We start from the raw sequence: 18,861 nt of genomic DNA, 5'->3' as shown, positions 1-18,861 counted from the left end.
TGCTATTCCACCTGTGTTAGACATTATAGATGATGTTTTTTCAGAGTCCAGTCTGACTCCTGACTCCTTGCCTCCAGCTCCTATTAAACCAGACAGATACTACAGGGTTCCCGATTCACATAAATTTCTTTTTAAAAACCCTGCTGTTGACCTATCTCTCAGGGTCCCAAAGGGATCAAGGCTTCCACTGCAAAAAACCCTACCCCCTCTGACAGGGATTCTAGGGCACTGGACAGATGGGGGGAAAAGATTTACACTTCTGCTACCTTGGCTATAAGGGCTTTAAGTTGTCAGTTTCATATGCTTAAATATCAGCAATATATTATGTCACTGCTTAAACAGAAATTGTTGACCAATTCTGAATGTGCAGAAAACAAAGAAATGCAGGGTTTATAGCATGCAGCTGAACAAGTTGGAAAGCATACTTTGCAATGTGGTTTTGATTCTCTGGAGGCCTCCTGCAGGGCCGCTGTTATTTGTTCTGTCATCAGGAGGCATGCTTGGTTAAAGGAACAGAATCTGCCTGATCATGTTAAAGCAAAATTACTAGATGCTCCATTACAGCATGATACCTTGTTTGGTGTTAAAGCAGAGGAGGTGTTGAAGAAAATGGAGGACAAAGCAAAATCTATGCAAACAGTCAAGGATTTCCTACAGGTACAGCCTCCAAGATTTAGCAGACACTGGACTACAAAGAATTGGTCCTTTCCAGTGTCAGAAGGGCAGATACAGACGCCCTAGAGGCAGGTCCCAGCCCCAAGGCACACACAGGTCTAAACAATGGGGTGCTTCTACCTCCAAAATCTGAGAAGACAAATCACAGCCTGACAGGAAACAGTCCCAATGACTTCCTCCTGCCTGCACCAAGCACTTATCTTCTTCAGCACATTTAGGGGGAAAACTAGCACTTTTTCATCAAAATTGGCACATAATAACCCAGGACAAATGGGTCTTGAACATAGTGTCACAAGGTTACAAGTTTCGCTTTCATACCCTGCCAAGGGCTCATGGTTTGCCAGACCTGCCAAAAAATCAGTGGGCAGAGGCACAAAAGCAAATTTCATCCCTCATGGATATGAGGGTCATTCAGCAAGTACCAGAGCAAGAGCAGGGAGAAGGATTTTACTCAAGACTGTTCTTGGTGCCCAGAAAGGACAAAGCCTGGAGACCAATACTGGACCTATCTATTCTAAACACATATCTGGATATTCCAAAATTCAAAATGTTGACTCTGCAGCAGCTTCTGCCCATGCTGGGCAAGAATACCTGCTTGTGACTTTAGACCTAAAAGAGGCATACCTGCATGTTCCAATCAGACAATCATGCAGAAGATAACTCAGATTCATAGCTGGCTCAATGCAATACCAATTCTCTGAACTGCCCTTTGGCTTATCTACTGTGCCCAGGGTCTTCACAAAATGCCTGGCTCCAGTAATTGCATTTTGCAGACAAAGAGGAATACAAATATATCCTTAGTTGGATGACTGCCTCATTCAAGCAGAGAACAAGGACATTCTACTACAGCATCTGGCATTTGTAAAAAGATTACTAGCATGCCTAGGGTACACGGTAAATGAAAAGAAATCAAAAACTTGTACCTTCTCAAGAGATAATATTCCTGGGTGCAAGCTTAAATACAACTGCCCAGATGGCTTATCTCACGCCAGACAAACAAAGGCACCCCCAGCAAAAAAGACCACAGTGAAGAACTTCTCAAAAGCAAACTTCACACTTCTTACGACTGGAGTGGTATCCTTCAAGGCCCCCGAGCCAGTGGAAACCACAACCCACGCTGCTGAAACCCTTACAAATGCCTTCTACGAGCACCTCCAGGAATGTATGGATCAGGCAATCCCTAATAAAATCAAGACCCTTTCCACCAAAGGCAGGCGCCCGGTCTGGTGGACTCCAGCCATAAACAAACTCTACAACAAGAGGAGAAAGCTACTACATGACAGAGCAAAATCCCTAAATGGGAAGGCATCTCTGATCAATACTAGCAAGAAACTACGATCACTCATAAAAACATCCAAGGCCAACTTTGAGAGAAAAATCGCTAATGACACAAAAGACAATCATAAAGCCTTCTTTAGCTATGTTAGAAACCTGGGTGGAAACTCCCAGATATGCTCAGAATTAGTCCAAAATGATGATAAAATCACTGAACCCACAGACATTGCCAACATACTGGCAGACAGGATCAGTGCAAATTTCTCCCCTCCCTCCCCCCCAAAAGGAGAAATATCTATCCCACCAGAGTCTAGCCTCCCAAACTTCTCAGATGCCCAGGTGAGAGCCGCTCTCTCTAAAGCAAAAAACACAGCATCAATGGGACCGGACGGTGTCCCCGGCTGTGTGCTACACGAACTCAATGAGGAACTAAACCCACACATAAGGCTGCTGTTTAATCTTAGCCTTACTACAGGATATGTACCCAAAGAATGGCGTACGGCAACGGTGGTCCCACTCCACAAAGGCGGTGCTTCTACGGACCCTGGAAATTACCGCCCCATAAGCTTGACGAGCCTTGTCTGCAAAGCTATGGAGAGGATCATAATGGAACTCATAAATAAAGACATTGGGGACCTACAGACACTGGATCCTACCCAATTTGGCTTTGTCAAGGGCAGATCCTGCCTCTTGAACTTGGTCGACTTTTTCAAGCGGTCACTAAGGCCATTGATGAGGGTAAGGCAGTTCACACAGCCTACCTTGACCTAGCAAAAGCGTTCGACACAATACCCCACTCGGGCATCATAGAAAAGCTCACCAGCTTAGATGTAAACCCATATGTCACAAGATAGGTTGCAAACTGGCTCAAGGACAGAACACACAGGGTTAGAGTTGCTGGTGCCATGTCAGACTCTAAGCCGGTCACGAGCGGTGTCCCACAGGGCTCAGTCCTGGGCCCCCTCTTGTTCAGCATTTATTTTTCTGAAGTGCAGGCAAACATAGGGGGATTGTGGCTGACAAAATTTGCAGATGACTGCAAACTGGGCACCATAATTCACACTCCATCAGACACAGACATCCTCCAGAAACGTCTCATAGAAATGGATAACTGGTGCCAGAGCCATGGCCTTAAGCTAAATGCCGAAAAATGTATAGTCATACCCTTTGGGAAAAACAAGGTAACCCCTAATTACCACATAGGTGGTAATCCATTAAACACGGAAGAAGTTATCAGGGACCTGGGGACCCAAGTTGACAGTAACCTCTCTTTTGACACTCACATTGCCAAAGTGGTTAGGAAGACCTTCTACATTGCCCACCTGATCATGAAGGATTCACATCCAGATCAGGAGAGGTCATTGTACCCTGTACTCTTCACTTATCAGACCAATGATTGAGTACAACGCCCCATTGAGTGTACCTTACCCGACACCTGCAGCAGTTGGAAAGACCCCAAAAGTTCCCCACCAAAAGGATAAAGGGGCTCAAACATATGTCATACGATGCCCGACTGAAGAAACTCCAGCTCTATTCAGTCGCATACCGTCTGCTCAGAGGTGATCTGTGCCTGACATACAAGGCCATGTCCAACCCGGAATTAATGGACATGCTCCACCTCAAAAATCCAAATCCACCAGAGCCACGAGAGCAAGAGACTTAAACCTCAACACGGATATAAATAGGACGTGCTGGAGGGGCAGATTCATCACCCAGAGACTCCCTACACTATGGAACAGAATCCCAGTCCATGTGAGGCAGAGCCCCTCACTGACTCTGTTCAAGAGAAATCTTGACGAGTGGATGGGAGATCGTAGGTTTACCACGGGAATCATCTCTGTATCACTGCTGGACAGAGGCACAGCAAACTAATGGGTATAGTATTCTCATCCTAAGGTGTGGTGAAAGCCACACACACTCTGGCTAGGCTTATAAATGCCCTAGGGCAGATAGCCTAGTATGAACCTATGAACTACTAATTTCAAACTGTTGGCAACAAAGGCCCAGTTATCTGCAAGAAAAATTCTGCAAGCTTTGGGCTTCATGGCATCCTGCATTCTGCTATTTCCATATGCAAGACTGCATATGAGGAAACTTCAATGGTATCTAAAAAGTGTTTGGACTCAACATTGCCACAGCCTGGAAACAATAATTACCCTCATTCCTTGCCTGCAACAGGAGTTTCGATGGTGAGAAAAGGCCCGTCACCACAACAAGGGACAGCCATTCACTTTACCCCCCACCCAGGCAGACATTAACAACAGATGCATCAGATTATGCCTGGGGGGCCCACATGGCAGGAAGATGTATTCAGGGCACATGGTCCACAAGCCAAATGCATCTACATATCAATCAAAAAGAGATGCTAGCTGTTCAGAATGCCCTGACAGCCTTCAAGGATCTACTTCATCCGGGGCAACTACTGATAAAGACGGACAATACCACAGTCATGTGGTATATAAACAAGCAGGGAGGCACTCATTCCTACCCCCTTTGCAAACTGGCCATGACTTTGTGGGACACAGCATTGACTTACCAAGTACATCTGCAGGCACAATTCCTGCCAGGAAAGAGAAATACTCTGGCAGACGAACTAAGCAGAAACCTCTTTGATCCCCACAAGTGGAAATTGGATCTGCAAGTCTTCAGCATGATAATAAGGAAATGAGGATGCCCGGACATAGATCAATTTGCCTCCCCTCACAACTGCCAACTACAGAGATTCTGCACAAGGACTTATCACAAGCAAGCATGGAAAGTGAATGCTGTATCTTTCAGCTGGAAAAACTTAACAGTATATGCCTTTCCTCCACTGCTCCTCCTCCCCAAGGTACTCCTGAAGGTCAGACAAGAGAAGCCAAACATGATACTGATTGCCCCAGACTGGCCCACCAGCACTGGTACCCAATCCTAAGGAACCTGTCTCAATACCCAGCCTGGACATTACCTCAAATTCCTGACTTACTGTCCCAACAAAACAATCAGATCCTGCACAGCCAACTCGAGACCTTAAATCTGGCAGCATGGCGGATAATGTAGTCATTCAAAACACCCCTCTTTCTAACGCAGTGATGGATGCTGTTTTGGAAGCTAGGAGGCCTAGTACCAGAAAATTTTATGCTGAAAAATGGAAGAGATTATGTGCTTGGAACCAGGCACAAGGGATTGACATGATTGTACCAAATATTCCTCAGATTTTGCAGTACTTAACTGAGATGCTGAACAAAGGCCTATCCTTTTCATCAATTAAGATTCATGCCTCTGCCATTTCAGCTCATTACAATACAGAGCCACCTATTTTTTTCTTATCCTTTACTAAGGCAGTACCTGAGAGGAGCCAAAAACTTAAGGCCTCCAAGGAGATCACCAATACCTGCATGGGACCTCAATTATGTCTTGGAAAAACTCACCCTGCCTCCTTTTGAGCCAGCCAAATACACCTGATATAAAATTCTTATCTTGGAAAACAGCTCTGCTCCTAGCAATAACCTCTGCAAGACTAGTCTCAGAGCTGCAGGCAGTCATGGCTGTGTGGAACCTTTTATCATTTTCCACCCAGATAGGGTTTCTCTGAGGACAAACCCGACATTTATGCCTAAGGTGTAGTGTCCAGTGTGGTCCTTAACCAAACTATTCACTTGCCTACCTTTTATCCTAACCCACAGAATATAAGGGTGAGGGACTTCTGCATTCTTTGGACATACACAGCTGCTTTTCTACTTGGACAGAACCAAAGCTTTCAGAAAGACTGAGCAGTTACTAGTGGCATATGCTGCAGGATCACAAGGAAAGGCCATCTCAAAGCAGACCATTTCAAAGTGGATAGCCCACTACATTCGTTTCTGCTATTCACAACATGGCAAACCAGTGCCTAAGGGCCATTAGGCCACATTCAACCAGATCAGCAGCTACTTCAAGCAGCCTTCCTCAGAGGAGTACCAACCAAAGACAATTTAGAGGCTGCAACCTGGAGCTCAGTGCACACTTTTTCAAAGCACTATCACTTACCACTCTACTCTAAATCCAGGGCAGGCTTTGCCACTGCAGTTCCACAGTGCCTCATACGCGCTCCTAATCCTATTTATATCCAGCCTTCCAACCTCAGCTTTGGGATTCAACCCAATTGTAATGACTGCAACAGTGAAACACTATGAATATAGTACAGTTGTGTACCTACCATAAATGTAGATGTTAGAGTGTATTCACTGTTGCAGTCCAGGTTACCCACCCACTATCCCCTTTATCTTTGCTGGAACTTATCTGTACTTCTCTATTCCATACAACCTATGTGGTGTACTTGCTGGGAGAGGAAAGTATAATTTACTTTGGTGCATGTATGCTTTATTGACATATTTTTAACCTACCCTTTTGGGGGCACCTGACATCTGGGGCAAGAAAAACTGAAGAAAATGGCACCGGCTGCATCTTATACCCCTGGAGCACTGACGTCAGGGAGGAGGCGACGACAGCAACCGATGCCGGACCTAGACTTTGGAATTCAGGCAGACTGTGGGTAGCCTGCCAGCAGGATAACCCAATTGTAATGACTGCAACAGTGAATATACTCCATCTACATTTATGGTAGGTACACAACTGTACTGTTCGGCATTAAAGCCTTCATCAGTGAGTACTAAAAAAATAAACTACAACCATTATATAGTCACCTGTCTCTCCCTTTCCAGTTGGGATTGGATAATTACAAAGGTTCAGTAAGACCTGGTGGGTATAAACCTCCCAGTCTAATAATTCAATTATTTTCCTTTTTGTTTAGTATTCTGTGCTATCCATCTTTATTTCTCCTGCCCCCTCCCCTCATAATTTTGTCAATAATGACAAACAGAAGTTGTATAGTAGGATTTTTAATGGAATGTTTATAAAGTGCATTAGACATTAGTTTATTTATAATGTCACTTAGATGTTCTGAAATTCACATTCTAAGGAAACGAGAAGTTTGCCCTACATAGAAAGCAGAACAGGTACATGTGACTAAATAAATAATCCAATTGGTGCTGCAGTTGCCCAATATGTGAATATTATGAACTTTAGGTGGATTCTTGCTAGTAAATTGTTTAGATTTCGGTACATATTTCAAAAAGTACAGTGACTGCAAGGAACACAGCCCGCCAATATCCCCCGCATCAATCATAGTTTGATGTTGATGCCTGCTATAAGTTTTATTTTTATTTTTATAATGATTGAAAAAACTGCTCAGTGCTTTGCCACTGTGAAATGAAGAGAGGCATCTAGGAGTCAAAATATCACATAACCTATCATCTGAAAGTAAAATGTTCCAATGTTTCTGTATTAGATCTATAAAACTGGATGCATTTAAAAATTGAGATTTTCAAATATTGAACAAATTCCGTTAGATTTATGTCTGATCTCAAAACCATCCAGCAGTCATCCAAGTACCTACTCCAGATATCAATCTCATCCAGAAATAAATTGATTTACATCGTATGTTATTTGTTCATCCAGGTAACCCATAAAATTATCAATATAAATGGGTACAAAGGAAGCACCCATTGCTGTTCCCTTCATTGATATTGATATTTGTTCAATATTTGAATGATGTGTGTCATTCATTTCACAGTACATTATGATGCTGATAGGATCTCTCTTTTGGATGTTCAGATCCCTCGTAATAATAATGGTACTTTGGACAGCAATGTTGTAAACATATGCACAGTTTAATACTTTATTGCATGCTTCCAGCCACCATCCAGACATTTATCTATAACATTCCCAAATCCCAATTTTTACAAATTTGTAGAATTTGTACTTCTGATGAAACATTTAATTTTCAGCAAAAGGACCAAATCAATAGGTTTTGTGATCATGAGTATAACAAGGACCATATTATTAAAAGTAGTCCTTGGATTTCTTAATTATGATAGATCCTCATGGCTAAAATATCAAGAAAGAGATCAAAGGACAAATACTGCCATTAGGCTCACTACTAGTTAGTCGCAATACATCCAATTTTACAGATCTAATACAGAAATATTGGAACATTTTGCTTTCAGATGATAGGGTATGTGATATTTTGATGCCCAGATGCCTCTCTTCCTTTTCCTTCCTTCCTCTCTTCCTTCCCAACATTGGGCATTTTTTCAATCATAATAAAAATAAAACTTATGGCAGGCATTTACATCAGACTATGATTGATGAGGGATACTGGTGGGCTGTCCTCCTTGTGGTCATTGTACTTTTTGTAAATATGTACTGAAATCTAAACAGTTTACTAGTAAGAATACACCAAAAGTTTATGATATTCACATATTGGGCAACTGCAGTACTGATTGGTTTATTTAGCCACATGTACCTGTTCTGCTTTCTACATGAGACAAACTTCTCGTCCCCTTAGAATGCAAATTTCAGAACATCTAAGTGACATTAGAATTAAACGAATGTCTAATGCACTTTATAAATATTCCTTTAAACATCCTACTGCACAATTTATGTTTGTCATTATTGACAAAATTAAGGGGGACAGGAGAAATAAAGCTGGATAACATAGTATATTAAACAAAAAGGAAAACAATTGGATTATTAGACTGGGAGGTTTATTCCCACCAGGTATTAATGAACATTTGTAATTATCCAATCCCAATGGGAATGGGAGAGAGAGTTGACTATATAATGGTTGCAGTTTATTTTATAGTACTCACTGATGAAGGTGTTAATGTCGAAACTGATCTGATTGTTTACTACTGTTTAAGCTGCATTTTTATGCAGTGAATTATTTGGGCTGTCTTTATTTTATTTTATTATTTTATTTTATTTTATTTTACATTTGTTGACCGGGCTGGTCCAAGTGGATTCATGTCCCATTTTTAGCAGAGCCCTGGGGAGATAAGCTCCAAGTGAGGTACAGTAAACATTGAGCATTATTCATTAAAAGCAATTCACAGTAAAAAAAAAAGTTACACGTATAGTTCAGAGAAACAGTGTCTGCAATAAGCAAAATAAGAACATCAAAGGGAAAAAAGCAAATTTGAATTTAGTAGTAAGTTTTGATAAGATTAGAAGCAAGATAAGTGAGATTAGAAGCAAGATAAGTGAGAGTTCTAGGAGCAGAATGGTATCTAGTCAGGGTTAAAGCAGGGGCAGAACCAGTGTGGTAGGAGGTGTTTTGAGTTGGGATTTGAAGCTGGGAAGAGTGGAGAGAGCAGTGAGGTTGGAAGGAAGGGAGTTCCAGGCTTTTCCAATTGTGTTGGAGAACAAGGACTCGCCTGCTAAGTTGTTGGATTTACAGGTAGATATTTGTTAGAGGAATGCAGACTTTTGAGATTACATTAAGGGCTGATGAGAGTCGTGAGTATAGGGGTGCTGGTAGGTTTGTAGAGGATTTTAAGATGAGATTTTGCAGTTCTAGCCATCCCAGTTTTTTTAAATGTTTATACATTTTTTGACTTCACTATTGGAGTGCTGGCTGTTTTTTTTTTTTTTTTTTGGATCTTGACTTTTCTGTAGCATAGTTAACCAGATCAAAGCCTCTCTATCCTCCACCATTATTACAGCACTTGTCTAGATTTTTTGTAATATGATTAACTGTCTCTCTAGCTCTTCAAACCCCTCCCTCACCTTTTTTTTTTTAAGTACATTTTCCTTTTCTGCCTTGAAAAATATATAGATGTATGTAGCTTCTTTCTAACTTACCTACTTATAGTGTGATGTTTGTTTTTTAGATAATTTCCATCAATATAGTAGTAAAGAAATCCTCCATTATCTGCATGTCACAGTGCAGAAAACCACAAATTAAGCAGCTAACGTACCAAGCTGGTACTATTTTAAATTCAAGTTATTTGAGGGGGTGCAGAGATTACAGGTGCCAATGCCATTCTGCAAAAAAAAAAACAATTGGGCTTACCTCAATATCTTGCCAACTATGCTTAGTAAACCAGATGTATAATTTATTGTTGGAACTTTTCTTGATGGATCATCATTAAAATGGGTCCTATCCAGTTGATGTAAGTGCTTAATGAGTAAAGAAAATGTGTAGGCAGATGGCTCAGAAGAAAGTGCAGGGTGGTTCTGGAGATCCCTTACCACCATAATGATGAGGATATTTTCATAGCATTTCCTTAAAATTAAAAATGAAGCTAGTTGATTAAGGCATGTCAGAATAGCCCATGCTAAATTAATTTTCTTTATTTCTTCAGGCTGCAGATAGACTTGAGAAGACAAAGAAACAAAGTACAGAGCCAGAATCTCACCTGGATATATCTGTAAACAGCCAGGTACAATTAAATCAATTAAATATTTTCTCCCAGCCCAAAATATTAATGTAACTTGTTTTCAGAGCTGATAGCGCAGTTTTTTAAGGGAGAGTGGGTAGATGGGTGTCTGTGTAGTTGCCATTGTAGTATGTCAGTGACTCACCTTGTCAGCACAATGTGTGGCATGCTTGATTTGTAAATTCATGAAAGTGTGCTGCTGTTGGCTATAGGACTGACATGGTGTCTTTTACAGAAGATAATTGTGTATTCGTGCAGTTAGTATGTGTAAGTAAAAGGAGAGTGGAAGCAGTCATCCATTGTCAGTGTTTACTTTGTGTATTTTATAGATATCCATCATTGTAATCACTGTTAAATCACTGCTACTGTCCAAATCAGTGTGATAGCCATCCTGCAGGTAGCCTGACAGCTGTTCTGACTTCCTGAATTTTACCACTCCACAATATGTCTCGGCCAACTTCTTCACACTCAGACATCAACGGTAGAACTGCAGAATTGACTAATGCCTTTTAGGTGTAGTGTCCATTTACAGTCATGTAGCATTGGTAGGCCTGTTGTTTGGTCTCCTTGCAGTGAATAAGTACCCAACAATGATATTTTAAGTTATAGTTGTATTGTATTAGTAGAAATGTTAATGTCTGTCTGATACTGAAATTTTTGTAAAAAAAAAAAAAAAGAACGTCTGTGTCAGTTGTGATAAACTGGTCCTGTATAAAGATTTCCTTGCCTTATGCCCTTTTTGCTTTGTTCTAGCTAGAACACAACATACACAGTTGTTAGGATTGTGGTATGCCCTCCCTAAGGACAATCGGGGAAGAGAGCCAAATCTGTCCAGGAATACAGATTCTTAAGGGGGCACTCGCATGGTACCATACCACAGTGGGATTAGCAATTACAAAACTGTCATGAGTTGAAGTGATAGAAAATTTGAGATCACCCAAAAAGCTCCCTGTGGCTTTCCTAGGTCCAGCAACACTGAACCTGCAAAGGCACCTATACAGTCTCTGCCTTCAGAGTCAGAGCCATCCAAGGCTTCTGAAATGAAAGATCTGCAGGCCACCACTGGTTCACCTTTTGTGGATATGACGCAGTTGATGCATTATGCAGGGCAGCAGCCACACAGGGTCAATTTTCCTGGAGATATGCCTGGCTAAGGACACAGCCCTTGCCAGGTCATGTCCTTCCAGACTAAACCCACTGAAAAGTCAGACTGCTGTTAGGCCTCTAAGGGATCTTGCTGCCGACGTCTCATCTTTAATTAGTGAGGGGGAGGGCAGTATCCTCTTTATCCTAGTTTATAAGGAGGTCTCCAGGGACCAAAGACAGTCTGTCACCCACCCACAAACCAAGACCCCGAGGCAGTTCACCCAAAGAAACTGAGACCTAAAGTGCCAGAGACCAAAACTGGCACCCACTAGCTTGCCTCAGCCAAGACTAAACAGATGCATAGCTCATTCCATTTCCTAGGCTTCTTCAAAGGAGTTGTTCCAACTGGCTAAGGACTTTGTTTCCATAAGTCTAATGAACCTGCTTTGACATTCCCTAAAGTGTCAGTGTCCGATGTCCCTTCTGAGAGGGCAAAAGTCCTGTTACAAAGGAGTCCGTTACTCCATATTCATAGCTGGATGAGTTAGTTTGTGAGCCAGATCTCTTCCCCCTCCCCAATGTGTGTGTGTCTGATATTGAAGACACCTTATCCTCTGTCTTGCCAACATAGGATCTTCTCACTGGAGCCAGCTTTCATAAGATAAAGAAGTCAAAAGGTGATGTTAGGCTCATGTAAGTTAAAGAGCATTACATTCCTGGCCCGAAGAGCCAAGATTTTTATCTGTTCCTCCAGATATCTTGGAGGGTGACTGTTGCATCTCTGGAGCCACATTCCCCACCCCCCCCCTACTGCAAGGAGGTTTTCTCCAGCTGTGGTATTTCCCCCATTTTCCTTAACAAGAATCCACTGGCTGATCCAGCTGTGGTGCCTCCGGAGTCTAGCAGGGATCGTCTTAATTTCTGTTCAGGAACCCTCTTCCCATTGTAAGATGGAGTAGGATACTGTGCTGCCTTTTTTGGGGGGGGGTAAGCCTTGTACCACTGCAAATCTTGCTTTCAGATCCTTAAACTGTCAGACCCATATGCTTATGTCAACAATCCCTGCTGGGGAAAATTAGGTCTAAGGCAGAGGAGCTTACAGATAATTCCCGCATCCTCTGTTACAGATTATTATGTACCATAGGTTGTAATGCACTCCAGAAAGTGTGGATATGATGCAGTTGAAGTGTCATGCAGGGCAGCAGCCAGAGAGTCAATTTTCTGGAGATATGCTTGGCTAAGGACACAGCCCTTGCTAGGTCATGTGAAGATGGAGCTCCTAAAGGCACCCTTGTATTAAGGAAATACCTACTTCAAAAGACAGGAAGAAAAAATGTATCAATCAGTCAAGTACTTTTTCATTCACAGTCACCTGAGTTCAGCATGAATTAACCCTCCAACTTCTTAGCCCATCTACCCCAAGCAAGACAGACAAATCCAGTAAGGGAAAGATGTCTGGTTACAAAAAAAAAAAAATTGGCAAGCAGTACCGAAGGAGAAGCATGGGGCTGTTAGAGCCTTGTCCCCTGGAGGGAACAGCCATGGCTCAGCCAGTCTTCTCCATCCCCTCTCCCAAAATTACCACATCAACCCTCCCTAAACCCAGACCACCTCCTTCCTCTACCTGTATGAAGGATAGGAAGGTATCCAAGACTGTTTATAGGAGAACAGGAGACCAGTCAGGACAAATGGATCTTAAATTTTTTTAGACAGGGACACAAACTACAATTTCAAAGCATACCAAAGTTTGAGGGTGTCCATCCATTTCCAGAACATCAGATTATCTTTGTCCACCTCTGTTGAAGGGCTTGTTGGACCAGAGAGCCACAGAGAAAGTACCAGTAGAAGTAGAGAACTTGGGGGGGGGGGTAATTTTTCAAGATGAAACTTGACTGTTGCACCCATGTTTTTTAAAGATTGCCTGTCTGCAATAACACTTTTTAGTAGGACAAAGAGGATCCACATTTTACCCCTACCTGGATGGTTGAGTCAAGCAGACTCCATGGAAGAGATTCAGAAGGCCTTTAATATTACTTTAGCAGGCTGTCAGAGGCCCCCTCTCTCTTTCACTGGGTGGGGTGATAGACCTCATAAAACTGGCTACAAACTACGGTGGGTATCCTTTTCTAAACCCTCAGAAATGCCAGAATCCCAAAAGATGAACCACCACCTCATTTCTCCAAACTTTTAAAATTTACTTACTCAAGGGGTTGTAGAACCAGTGCCCTGTAGATCAGTGGGGAAATGTTTTTAATTCAAGACTTTTCTAGTGCTCAGAAATATGGGACCCTGAAGAACCATTCTAGATATCTCCAGATTAAATGCCTTTTTTGCATACTACATAAATGCAAACAGTTCAAACCCTATTTCCTGTTCTGTCACTCTAAATTTAAAGGATGCTTACCTCCACAGTCCCATTCACAATAGCTATAGACCTTTTTTGTTTCTGTGCTTTAGAATTATGTCATCAGTTTACTTAGCAATTTGGAGACTCTACCACTCCGAGTCTTTACCAGATGCCTTGTCCCAAAAATAGGTCATAGATGTATACTAGGTAAATGACTACAAGGGCCTTTTTAAGCCTAGCCATGCATCCCATTTGTATCGCAGGTTTTGGTGCTGTTGGTCATTTTGAGGAGTATGTATAAACTAGGGCATGGGTGGTCAAGAATTTACAGGCTGCCTCTGTCCGTATGAGATACAGGTGACAGACCCAGGGGTGAATTTCCGGTTTCCCATTTAATAGGTCCAGGTTGCTGTTGAATAGGGTCTGGTAAGAACTCTGCTAAACATGGATGGGCCTGTTCCAGAGAAGGGGTATTCTTTGAGATACATGTCTGTACCGCCAACAACTCCTGTTTATGTTCAAACAAGGTTTAAGTCCCTAGATCGGTTATTTCTGATGTTTGTTTTGTGGATATGCAAGAGTTCCATCAGGGCAGAATCCAGAAATGCTTTATATGTTAGACATAGATTGCCCCTCAACAATCTGTAGAAGGCTGACTTTAGGGATAGGGCTTTGTGATGATGCACATAAGACATGATGTTAATGCCCTGTAACCTTTTTGTGAATCTCTGTTGATGTTCCAGGTGTTGCCTGTTCCAGGTCAGGTACATACCAGGGGGCTCTACTTTATTAACTCGAACGTTCAAAAGTTCAAATGCATAAAGATTGACACATATGCACCGAACACTTAAACATTCAAAATTAATAAAGAAAAAAAAATACAAGCCCTCCTGCACCCCACACCACTTAAATATACCAACTCCGAGATAGCACTACATTGAAGTAAACGGAAATCTCCACCTACGGAGATTTCCGTTGACATTTTTCGACGGCTTGCACTTTCATTGCATATGGTTCGATCCATATGTATTCGCGGTTTTACGCTTTCATGTAAATAAAGTAGAACCCTACCAGGGGGTTATTGTAATCAGTGATGGCCTGATGAGGGATGAATACAGTGGAAAAATATCGTCTTTGGACGTAGATGCCATGTCCTTGCTTATAAATTGAGTGAGTTTTTTTTTTTTCACTGCCTTAGAAACATATTGTTAAAAACCAGGTTACTGTCTACATATGTCCTCAACACCTTGACTACTGAGTCAACTTTTAGGGGGGTGTGTTATCAGTGAGATGGTTTCCTGGAGTAGCCAGCATTCCAAAAGGTACTATTATGCATTTCATGGCAACAGGTATTAAACCAAGTTTCTGGCAGCAGTTATTTGGATGCGTTAGCCCTTCCAGGAGGATATTAGTGGCTTGGGGGACTCTGACTATTCCTACTTTGCAGTCATCTGCAGACGTGGTGAGCCAGAGGCTCTTGACATTGGCCATGACTTCTAAGAAGTCGATGCCAAAAAGGAGTGGACCAGTACAAAAGGCACTCCTCTAGTGGCAGTCATCTTTGTGGAGGTGGACTCTCCTACCATAATTTCCTGCGTCCTATATAAGAGGCAGCTAGTGAGTGTCTGAAAGTTTCTTATGTCATTATTAGTCATTTCCATGATAATTCTTTCCATAGTTTTGCATACAAGACTTATTTGACTTTTGGTCTGTAGCTTCTGGGCTCTGTAGAAGACCAGCACTTGTGCAGGGGAGTGACTGTTAGTTTTCCATTTGCATGACAAAACCGGAGTAGGGGGCTGTGATAAAATGGTGACTCCGGTGGCCCTGATGGGTCATGTTTCATGTTGATGTTTGGGGGGGGGGTTATGTTGGATGGTATTTTTTGAAGGGTGACTAGGGGGAGAAGAGGGCTAAAACTGAAGATACATTTGATAACCAGCAGATTGGCTGTGTCTTCCAGATCCATGTAAGTGACTCCATTTACATTTAGTTCTGCACATTGCTGTGTACAGCCTTTGAGTTTAAGGACATAGCTAAAGAAAGTCTTATGGTTGTCCTTGGCCTAGGAGGTCATTTTTACTTCAGAAGTGGTCTAAGTAGACTTTTTGCCCTATGAGTTGTTTTGGACAAGTTGATGAGAGAGTTTTTATCCTGCAGGGTGTTTTATTCCCTAACTTTTGTTGTGTGTCTCTTCCTTTTGTTGTACAACCTATTGATGTTTGGATTCCACTAGCATGGCTTGTTTGAGTTTGTTCTGAGTTTATTCCTGGCAGGCACAGCTGTCTCTACACATCTGTTAATGTAATTGCAGATTATCTTTGAACAATTCTGCATAGGCAACTGTGTTCTCAGGGTTTGCAGGGGGAAGGGGTTGCTTTAAGTTTTGCCAGGTTGTCACTTGTTAGTAGGATGTTTGTCTTAGAAAAGTTCCTAAATGCACAATTTTTTCATTACTTGGATGATTGTCTGATTGAAGCTTCATCCAGTCAGGAAGTCTTAACAGCCCTAAAATTTACCAAGAATCATCATCACATTCTATGATTCACATTAAACCTCAGAGTCATCCATGGAACCTGTTCATAGAGTGATATTCTTGGGAAGGCTCACTGACACCTATGTGACTGCCTTCCTTTCAACAGACGAGATGCAGACTTGTCAACTTTCCTTCCTAAACCTGTCAAAAACCCTTTTGCGTCAACAAGGGAGATTCTTGGGCCCCTCGGTTTTGTTGCATTGTCCATTCTCATGATTCCTCATGCCAGACTTCACATGAGGAAGATGCAATGTTATTTCTAATCGATATATACCAACCACTTCTTGTTTTTGTGGGTGAAACAAACAGTTGTATTTAAAGTGGGAGTTTGGAGACCACAACATAGAAACCAAATGCATCAGTCTAAAAGAGATTATGGCTCATATCAATGCTCTGAAAGCTGCAAACCAGCTGTGGATTTCAGGCACATTACAGGTGGTGAGAGAACACCACTGCAGTATGGTACATAAGCAAGCGGGGGGGGGGACAAGATCTTACCCCTTTGCAGACTGGCCATGATAGTCTGGGATTTAACCATTCAACATAGTCTATTCCTCCAGGTAACTTTCATTCTTTCAGAGCAGAAGCAGATCCAGGAGTGACCTTCATAAGGGGGCACTATACCAAGATGTCTTCCTGCAAATAGTTGACCACAATACCTCTAAACACCACAAAGTCTTCTGCTCCAGGACCCCTTATAAAGAGGTCTGGAAGACAAATACGTTTCTTTGGATAGAATGTTTGTTTGCTTCCCACCACGCACACACACACTCCCACTCGCGCGCGCTCCCACCCACTCGCGCGCGCTCCCACCCACTCGCGCTCCACCCACTGCTGGCGCTCCACTCCGCCGCCTCCGCCCTTCGCACCCACCCTCGCGCGCACACTGCACTCGCACACCGCACACGCACACCCACACACTCGCACACGCACACCCACACACTCGCACACACACACTCCTCTTTCACTCGCACACACACACTCGCACACTCGCACACACACACCCGCACACTCGCACACACACACCCGCACACTCGCACACACACACACACACACACACTCGCACACACACCTACCTATACCCACACACTCGCACACACACCTACCTATACCCACACACTCGCACACACACACACACCCACACACTCGCACACACACTCGCACTCTCAAAGGACAGACCCCATTACAAGCAGGGCATACCTGGTTCTGTATTACTTCCTTATTTTTAATTTTTCCAAGTCTTTTGGGTTTCTAATACCATGATGGGGATGGACCCCATTCCTAAGTCAAAATACAATTAAAGTTCATGAAATTACTATTGTTTCAGTCTTTGATGTCAGCCAGAAGTGCTCACCCCATTGCTCCTACTACTATTGGAACTGTCAGGGTATCTTTCTTCCACATTGTTCTTGTTTCTGCCTGCAGAGCCTGATATTTTGTGACTTTGTGTCTCTCTGTACCCAAGACACTGTAGTCACTGGGTGTGGCAATTTCAATGATCAGTGCTACTTTTGTCTTTTCTTGGACCACTATATCCAGTTTTCTAGCATTTATCTTTTGGACTATTGGTAATGGGTGATCCCATGTGATGTAGACTTCATCGTTTTCTATGTTGCTTTGTGACTCATGTTTCCAATGTTTTTCAGCCACTTCGATACCATAATGTTTCCACAATTCCCAATGCAACAGTCTTGCCACATTATTATGGCTTTCAGTATACAGTCCTTCTGCCATTAGTATGTCCCAACCAAGAACGAGGTGTGCAACTGTTTCCAATTTGTTTTTTTTTTTTTTTTTTTTTTTTTAATACACAAAACCTACATTTGTCTGTTTCTCCCACATGTTCAATGGGCTTTATAAACCAACATGTGCGCAGCCCACTGTCTTGGGCCGCCAGTATTAACCTTTCATCTCTTGGTTTGACTTTGCCTCTCCTTAACCATTCCTGTGTTCATTCCTGATCAACATGAGGTTCTTCCAGACAGTTTCTATACTTGCAACTGTATTTATGCTTTTTCCACATTTCTTGCCTTCTCATCTGATCTTTCACCTTATATTCTTTTTGTTTTTTTGGCACATTCGGTTGCTGCCTGATTTTTACCTACTACTGGTTTGAGTTTCATTCCTGCTTGATGCCGATAAGCTTCTGCTAGAGTAAGCAGAGAAGTCATCTTAGATTTATTGAACTCATGTTTCAAAACTTTCACTATGTGTAGGTCTTGAGGTCAGCAGATATATGTGGAGTCCCACAATTGCAGATCTGTACATATAATCAGTTTCAAGGAGGCCCAGTATTACCTGTGTGAGCTACTTAATTCTGACTAAGCGTACACTTCTGTAAAAATACATCTTATAACCAATTCTGCCTGTTTGCCACTAGATCCCCTATAATCTACTGTTTCTTAGGCAAAGCAGTCTTGCCTAAATTTTTTTTTTTAACTCTTCTGGAAGTCTTTTGTCAATATCTTTCAAGCAGAAGTGAAGGATGTTCTTCGTCTCACATTGCTGCAGTCATAACCTGTGGGGTAGTCCGCTGTCCTCGGTCGGCCCGAATACCAAAGTGTTAGGCTGGCGTCGGTCATGGTCGCTCAGATCTGACGTCAGTACGCAGTGGTACTAAAGCGCATGACCGACGCCATATCCTCAGTCTTTCTTGCCGCATGGTCCGAAGCAGAAGCAGCGTTTGCAAGTGCCGTTCGGCG

General features: G+C 42.4%; 1 protein-coding gene across 1 annotated transcript in view; it reads left to right on the top strand.

Moving 5' to 3' along the window:
- Nucleotides 1-18,861, top strand: part of NIFK (nucleolar protein interacting with the FHA domain of MKI67) — a 390,374-nt gene that overhangs the window by 242,317 nt on the left and 129,196 nt on the right. Inside the window, exon 6 of the mRNA XM_044073689.1 lies at nt 10,116-10,193. Coding sequence (XP_043929624.1) covers nt 10,116-10,193 — 78 coding nt within the window. The remainder of the gene's footprint in view (nt 1-10,115; nt 10,194-18,861) is intronic.

The sequence above is a fragment of the Protopterus annectens genome, chromosome 6.part0, assembly GCF_019279795.1.
Source record: "Protopterus annectens isolate FY-2018-M chromosome 6.part0, PAN1.0, whole genome shotgun sequence".
Lineage (NCBI taxonomy): Eukaryota > Metazoa > Chordata > Ceratodontiformes > Protopteridae > Protopterus > Protopterus annectens.
Note: the sequence above shows the minus strand (reverse complement) of the source record. Positions and strands in the feature narration are given on the sequence as shown.